At 44.6% G+C, this 8,832-nt stretch overlaps 1 protein-coding gene across 1 annotated transcript in view; it reads right to left on the bottom strand.

The window, feature by feature from the left end:
- Positions 1-2,688: 2,688 nt before the first annotated feature.
- Positions 2,689-8,832, bottom strand: part of LOC113215305 (SET domain-containing protein SmydA-8-like) — a gene marked incomplete in the record, with an annotated part of 78,663 nt that continues 72,519 nt past the window's right edge. The window contains 4 exon segments of the mRNA XM_052273382.1: positions 2,689-2,887; positions 3,976-4,145; positions 4,259-4,594; positions 8,002-8,287. Coding sequence (XP_052129342.1) covers positions 2,765-2,887; positions 3,976-4,145; positions 4,259-4,594; positions 8,002-8,287 — 915 coding nt within the window.

The following is an 8,832-nucleotide window of genomic DNA, read 5'->3' as shown; positions in this document are numbered from 1 at the left end:
AGTACCGTACTGTACTGTGCGTTCGCTGCTGCCGTGCACCGCCCTCCCCACTCCTCCAGCAGGCGAGTCGGCTAAGCCGCCGTATCGGGCGATCAGGTCGCATACAACGCACAATTCTTCTATAGCTCTCACACACGACAGTTGGCAAAGGCAAAGCACTGATAAACTAAGTGATCAACTGCTCAACACATGCAAGTGTGCAACTGAAAGTTAAATACTTGCAAGTGTTCAACTCGCGGTTCTGCTCGGTAGGTGAGCACTTGCACCTCCTCGGTTGAACACTTCCTTAGATTAATCTAAATTTAACGGTCACTGTGTAGGAAGTGCTAAACTGAGAAGTTGCACACTTGCAAGAGCACACCCACCGAGTTACCGGGTTGAACACTTGCGCAAGTGGTGCGCAAGTGCTCACCTACCTAGTAGAACCGCGAGCTGAACACTTGCAAGTGTGCGACTGCGGAGTTCAACACTTGCAAGTAGTAACTTGTAGTTGCACGCTTACAAGTGTTGAGCAGTGGAACACTTAGTTATCAGTGAGGGTAGCGAGAATCCACCGTACATTTGTAATGTCGGATGATTAATATTTACAGAACAGGTTGAAAATTTACGACAGCTTGTTCTTGCTCGTCCATGATTTTCAAGTCGGTACAGAGTTCTTGTAATTTAGAAACTCTAAAATATAGATTCACGACACTGCTACTTGACAATCTTCCCGTAAAACCGCCATCTCCTTTTCACAGTGATGTAGCACAGACGATTCTGAAATTGATACAGCCGAATCAATCCGTTCTAGAGTTGTCGTACCAACAATGACACATAAAACGCACCAACAAAACGCAATTCCGTGCGGGTCTTCGTTATCGCTCAAAGCCAAACATGAAAATGATAGTGTCCCTTGGCTTTATAAGGTACCACGCGTAATGTGATCCAACTTACCCGGTGGTCACTACGTACTTCGTGCGTGTTTGAAGCGTAAGAGGTGTTTCAGAGGTTATGTCCACAAGACAACCGTCCGACGACCTGCGCCGCGACAGACTAACTGAGTTGCTGGTGCCGGGATGGGCGGGGCTCAGGCAGGGGAAACACGCGACTGGTGAGTCAGCGCCGCGGCCGGGACCAGGCGCCACGCACCGTGGCTATCGTTCTCTCTCCCACTCGTGCCTCTGCGGCGGACGGTGGCAGGCTGAGGGAGGCGGGAGGCGGGGGGAATGGCGCTTGACCTTGGATGCAGGCGGCGTATTCCCCCGTATTAGAGTGCGGGCGCTGCTCGCAGAGGGTATCGCCGGCCGCACTGGAGACTGAACAGTGAGCAGCGCTAGTAGCAGTAGGCGTGTTATATGCCTGTCCGTGCACTTGGGGAAGTAAATGCGCATGTGCGCATGTCACTTAAGGCAGTAAAGGTGCGAATTTCCCCTTGAAATTCACACACTTGTGCCTCCATTTGAACTGTGTGTTGCAAAAGAATCCGACCCGCCCGAGTCGCTACCGCGCTCTCCGGGCGCGGCAGACAGGCGCAGTCAGGCCACGGCTGCCCCGTTGCCGTTGTGCTCAGGGCTCCGACACGGGGCGCGCGGGGAGAGGGGCAGCAGGCCAGACGGCGGGCTGCTGGGGCAAGTGTTCAACTCGGTGAGTGTGCTCGTGAAAGTGTGCAACTTCTCAGTTTAGCACTTCCTACACAGTGACCGTTAAATTTAGATTAATCTAAGGAAGTGTTCAACCGAGGAGGTGCAGGTGCAAGTGCTCACCTACCGAGTAGAACCGCGAGTTGAACACTCGCATGTGTGCGACTGCGGAGTTCAACACTTGCAAGTAGTAACTTGTAGTTGCACGTTTACAAGTGTTGAGAAGTTGAACACTTAGTTTATCAGTGAGGGTAGCGAGAATCCACCGTACATTTGTAATGTCTGATGATTTACTATTTACAGAACAAGTTGAAAATTTACGACAGCTTGTTCTTGCTCGTAACGTCACACTTTTTGAGCTATCATACTTGCAGCTTTGGAGTAGTACGGAATGTTTTAAATAAGTCACAATACATTCCATAATGCACGAAAACTGCAACAACGATTGGTTTAAAAGTGTGATAAATCTGTTGTTGCATTAAAATGCAATGATGGCTGCCTAAGATGTGATTAATGTGTTTCACTGTAAAATTGTAAGCAGGGGGTATAACAAACCATGCAAAGTAGAGCACAAGGTGCAATACCGATAAAATCTGAGTGCTTTGCACACAAAATGGCCAGGGACAATTTTTGTATGTAGACTAGATGCGCCTTTGTGTACCTCTAAGTCAAATACAAATTTATTTCTACGTTACAAAAAAAAAATGAAGCGTTCGTACAGAGCCTAGGTTTAATTTGTACCTTCCCACGCAAAAATGTTTACCAGGGTTAAAACTTGTCCATCCCCATTTTGGGTGTGGAGGACGCTGGTGTGAAAAAAGTCTGCGTCAACTAAAGCCAAGCAGATATTCGGAGAGCTGATCAAATCTTCCGCAATAATAAATGTTAATTTTGCACGATAATTTTTGTTATCACTCTCAGAGGTGCAACAAATTAAAGGAATCCCACATGGACTGCTCTTGCATCAATTTCGAAGTCATCATTGCATTAAACTGTAACGACTCACATACTTGCAAACAGTAACATTCAGAGGAGGTAAAATCCGGGTGAAACTATTCATACTGCGTTTAAACTAGATAAGTTTGTTTATTCAGAGAATTCATATTTATTTCAAAATCTAACATGAGAACGTAGACAGGGGCTTACAGTAGGGTGGTGACTGTTTCACAGATGAATTCCATAGCGGCGTATTCCTCCTGGAGTTCAACAGTCCTCGGAAGTTTTTTAATGTCTTTTAAAACACTTGTTGCCTCGTCGTATAATACCTAAAAATAAAGTAGGGGCAAACAGTAAGCTGTGTGGCTTGAAGGGCACACTGTTATTCAATTCAATCTGACATCACATTCATTTACTAGTGGAAACTGATTTTTTTGTATTTTTCATGTTTTTAGATTTTCCACGCTTGTCCCGGCTGAGTCACGTTGAAAGGCATGTGACATCACGATTAACAACCAATATGACAGTTTATACATGTTAAAAAATGTGGTCATTTAAATTGAATAACTTGACAGTGTATGGTATGGTACTAAATTCTTAATGGTTTCAACACTAGAAACGCAATTTTGTGAATGTCGCTCACTTGCAGGTGTGTGAATATCCACTCGTACACTTAGGGGTGTAAACGTGTGAATTTTTCCGAGAAAATTCACACCTTTACACCTCAAAGTGTACGAATGGATATCCCCACCCCACACCTGCGAGTGAGTGACATTCACACACTTCCGTTTCCAGAGAATTACTGAAACGAGATATGATGCCTTCACACTAAATGGCCAGGGGAAATTTTTGTACATAGACTACGTGTATTTTGATAAAAATGTGCCCAAAGACACATCTAAATTAGGTACAAAAATTGTCCCTCCCTATTTAGAGTGTTCTCATCAAAAAAAATAGTCAAATGTATCAAGGAGAAGTTATTCATGGTTGCCACAAAATTTTCATTTCCATTTTCCCTGATTTCCAGACCATTTTTCCCCGAATTTCCCTGAGTTTTAAGCACCGTTCCTGGTGAAGTACTGGGGCAAACTAATACCCCTAACTGTAATACAAAGACCGCGAGCGAAGCGAGCGGGAAAACTTTTGGGACAGAACACCCTACTGGGACGTCAAAATGTGTGTTTGACCTAAACGGCGAATAGACTGCAGTTTGGGGACCAGTCACACCAAATTTCCCTGATTTTTTAAATTTTCCCTGAGTTTTCCCTGATTTCCCTGACAGTTTTTTTCCCTGAGTTTTCCAGGTTTTCAAGGTTTTCCAGAGTTGTGGCAACCATGTTATTACAAACACAATGTGACAAAAACGAAATATGCCCTCAGACCTATAATTTATTCACGCATGAAAATTATATACTACCTGAAGCTTGCGACCTCGAAGACCATCCTTGTGAAGGTGCATCAATCTTATGCAGAGAAGCTTCACTAGCTGCATATTAATATTTGTTCTCATATTGTTGTATCCTGGTGCCAGCACATCCAAAGCGCGCAATACGTCACGAAACGCACCCTCCCAGCGTACTAGCTCCTCTGTAAACACCATGACAGGTGTGTTAACAACAGTCCCTTGTTAATACAGTTTATTTTTACCGGCGTGACACACCGAGATGCACATGTAAAAACAACAAGGATGTTTGGCCCACCTGTATTGTGATCCCGGTTCATGTTGCCGAGGCAGCCAGCTACGGTGAAGATCAGCTCCTTCTTGGCCCGGAGTGCGATCCAGTGCATGGGGTGAAGGGGTCCCCGCGGGCGCTCGTACCGGTGCAGGAACCTCTCCCACTGCCTGAGCGACGGGGCGCCCTTGCGCTCCCCCGTGGAGGCCTTCATCAGCGAGCCCGCCTCCTCCAGGGCCTCCAGGGCGCGCCGCGCCTCCCACGCGGCGGACTCCATTTCCTCGGCGCTCATGCCCAGCCCGCACGACTGGCAGCGCCCGCCCTCGTCCGGAGAGTCGGCACCGCGCAACGGCACGACGAGGCCTGGCAACGAATCAAGGTAAGAACGACTACGAATTTTGATCCCCTCAAAAGAGACGCCGATTCGTGCACGGCATTTGCCAGGAACAAATCCTTAACGACTTTATCGAGACTTCTCATGGGCTTGGATGAAAATTGTCGCAATAAAATGTACACATTTGACTAAAGTAAATGATGTGCACAAAATCGCGTTCAATGTGGGAGCAGAAATGGGCCTCGAAAAAGGCCCACCACCTGTCTTGTGGGGTACAACAAAAACAATACGTAAGTGGTCCTTCGCTTGGACGACAATCACTTGCTAACAAAAAGTGTAGCCAAATACGGTAGACCAGTCCTTACTGTACTTTAGTTTACGGTCGGTTTTGTAAATTATTTTACAGGCCGGACAGTATTTATTAGTACGGTAGAACCGTATTTGTTTTTCCGGTCTTAAACGCACTTAATTTAACTGTCTGATTTCTTTTGGGCGCTAGAGTGATTTTTTCGACGAAAGTATGGTGAAAATGACCACGTTGCACATGAAGTCGTACATGGAGGCGTCCGATCGTAAAATGTCAGAGGAAGTACCCCCCCAAAACAGCACATTTTGAGAAACGTACTAATCTCTGATTTACCGTATCTTGCACCGTTTGGGTGCTAAAGTGCTTTTTACGACGAAAATACGGCGAAAATGACCACGTTGCACATAAAGACGTACTAGGAGGCGTCAGCATTTTTTGGAGAGAACAGTAGAGTGACTGAACCTATTTCGGATCAGATTTTTGGATTCCTGCACTATTACCAAAGCACACAGATTTTAGAACGATCGCACGAAGGCACCAAAAGGTTACATCTTCCTTAACAAGAAGCAATTTTTTTTGGTGTCCGTAACTGCACTTGTTTCGGAGTTATGGCAGTTTGTGTATAGACGTGATTTTATGATCCGAAATAGGGACATATGCACCTATTTCGGATCAGCTTTGGATAAAGATGGTGATGAAAGAGGCCATCTTGTAGCCTGACAGTAGTAGTCGGCTCTAGATGCAATCAAGATTTTGGTCCACAATCCACGGGGTCTTTGAATTATTGCCTGATCCGAAATGAGCATGTGCACTTAATTCGGATCAAATGAAACTAATAATTAAGAAACCGACCAGACTCGGCAGTAGTTCTTAAGTAGAATAAGTGAAAAAGATGAGTACACGTCTTAGTCTTGACCAGCTGGAATGCCTATTGCCAGAGATCGAGATCATGTAAGGGTATTTATGACTAAATCGACATAAAATGCAGTGAAACTGGCAAATACGGTCCTCTGGACTATCCAGGATGACCAAGAACGGATACTTAAGCAACCCTTTGAAATATTCCGTGACAAAACTAAGTAATAGTGAGCACCAAAACAGTTTGGACCATCATTAAATCGAAGCTGCTCGCGAAACTCGACCTAAGAAGTTGTTACTTGTGACCTCTACCCGCGTTTTAACCTGGCATGATATTAGATCGAATCCACGTTTGAAACGTGTTCTCTAGGCTTTGAACTGAAGATTGATACTCTTGTTGACGCGAAATTATGCGTACATACCAAGTAATGTCAATTTGAGCAAACCACAACATTCTCCCACCTCCTAAACGATGTATGGGTGATTTCACAAATAAGATGCATGTCGGTGTCCGAGAATTCAACTCATCTGTATTTCTCCCAATCGTCACCGTAGCTAAAACGAACACATTATTACCAAAATATAGCGTGTCTGAGACTTGGCAAGGCCATTTAATTGCTTTCAAACACATTCCATCACCATTAAATATATCTTAAACTTCCCTAGCAGACGGAAAATGCGCTGTCCTCGACTCCGCTTTACTGTCTGTTTTCGTTATCATCGCTCGTACCTTTTTGAACCTGGTCAAAACACCCATGTTTTTCGTTAAACAACTCTATGATACATCGTATTACTACTATATCGAGGTCCCAAATCATCAATAGAAGAGAAACGAATACTTTAAAAAGTGTCACCAGGTTTGTCAGAATTCGTGTAACCGTTGCAGTTATCTCAAATTTCTCGTAAGGTGCAGCGTGCAGTGTGTAGTTAGTGCTCACCGTCGTATAAGAAAGTAGTAGGAATCTGGTGGTCAGAAGGTGATAAGGTAAATATAATTTTCTTCGTGTTGAAGTCCGTTAAACTAACCCTACTTCGTGCGTGACAAAACAACAACTGAACTGATTATCTTAAATTATTTTAAAGTCAGAAAGTAGTTGGTCGTGAAATATGTGTCAGAGAAGTGCTGCTCGGGTTTCTTAGCTGATTTTAGAGTAAATCCGATATAAAATCTACATTTCTTTAGTTATCTGAGTTAATCGTCAATCGGACACCGTGACGAAGGGGACAAAATTCGACAATTTTGAATAAAATACTATTAGTCTGCTACTGTTTTCGATTGAGATAGTTAAAATAATTTAGTAGACAATTTCTGAAGTGGTAAAGTAACCCTGACAAAGCTTGAAAAACAAAACATTTGTTATTATGCCTATTGTAGGTTAGGTGTGACGGAGGCAACATATATTAAATATTTTAACATAAATACTTATGGTGCGGAGCTTTTTTTAATTGAAATAGTCGTGTTTTAGCATGAGCAAACGTCTCCAGTTGTAAAAGTACCTTGCCACATCATTATACTAAAAAATATATTCGAGGTTAACCGTTTGGACAGCCACCCTTGCCATTTTGAGGGAATTACCCAGAAATAGGTGGCTGGGAGCTCGCTAAAGAACGTTTTCTTTCTCCGTAGATACCCCTAATGCATTATAGATAGAAAAACCTCCACTTGCAAACGTTTTCAAAAACGAAAAAAAAGTGACCCAATATGCATCTTATTTGTGAAACCACCCGTATGTTAATGTTCAACTCGCCCGCGCGGGCCGCTTGGGCCGCAATGAGGGCGAAGCGATGGTATTTCTGGTAGAAAACGACAAACCTTTTCAACAAAGAAATTAAAACCCATACATTTTAGCGAGGGAGCGTGTGTAGGTCTCATTGATCCAAATTAGGGGATGATCCGAAATTGGTTCAGTCGCTCTATGCAAGATATCGGAAATATTTCTTCAAATCTAGATTCTAGAAGGTCTAACCTTTCCAGCGAACCCTCGGCAGCTATATTCCGGATACCAGTTTTCGATTTAGGGGCTTTATTAGTAGAAAACAGCAAAGTGTCCGTATTTTGGACGCTAGTCCGTATTCAGGGCACTTGACTGTACAGTCCGACCGTAATCAGAAATACGGTTCGGACTGTATCAGACAAGACGGTAAACTTAAATACGGTCCGAACAGTAAAACTTTATACGGTCCGACCGTAAAATTAAATACGGCCAAGAACTGGCAAAAATAGGTTGGGACCTGTTGTTTTCGGGTGGTTGTTATCCCAAAATTACTGACCTCTGCAGCCCTTCCGGGTGCAGGTCCACGAGTCTAGGTGCAGCCCCAGAGTGGCTGGGTCAGCGCAGAGCGGGCAGGGTACACCGTGTTCCGACGCCCAAGTGCGCCTATAGTCGGCGCTTTTGAACCACCTTGCATTGTGGTCCATAACCAGCACTTCACCCGCCTTGAGCTCGCGCGAGGACACGAGCACCGTCTCCATCACGTCCTCTTCAAGGCGCGTGAAGTACACATTGGTGATGCAACCATGACTGACCATAGATCTGCCCGCGTACACGACCATCGCCTGCGAAAAAGAAACAGATTTTAGATTTAATTCTTGACCTTTAAATTGATTTGAAACCAAATTGTATGTTAAGTTGGAAACACGAAAAAAAAAGTTAGCTGTGAGAGCTAATAGTACCCAGTCAACAAAGCAGCTCCCATTTACTTTCGGGAGGCATTGGGGATGATCCTATGGGAATCCCTCACACGTACTACTGGGACGTCCCGAAAGTACATGCCACGGAGTTCTTCAGGACGTGCTTGGCAGCATGTCCTGATTCACATCCCGGCTAGGATCTAATTGGGAGGCACTTCTGATTGGATGTACTGAGAAGTTACTCCTCAGGACATACCAACGGTGGAGCTCCGAAGGGATGTCCCACCGAGGTGCTACTTAGCATGTCCCCAGACAGGACACACCCTCCAAGCAGGGACCGGTAACTTAACAAAGTTGTCGTTACCAAAAAAAAGTTTCACGTTACGTTCCTCGTACCGATATACACTCGTCAAAACATTAAGCGGTCCACTCTTTTTCGCGTGGATTAAATTATCTCCCCTAGCACCTAG

This window comes from Frankliniella occidentalis, unplaced genomic scaffold (assembly GCF_000697945.3).
Source record: "Frankliniella occidentalis isolate FOCC.00 unplaced genomic scaffold, Focc_3.1 Scaffold267, whole genome shotgun sequence".
NCBI lineage: Eukaryota > Metazoa > Arthropoda > Insecta > Thysanoptera > Thripidae > Frankliniella > Frankliniella occidentalis.
The sequence above is the reverse complement of the archived record's forward strand: the minus strand, read 5'-3'. Positions and strand labels throughout refer to the sequence as shown.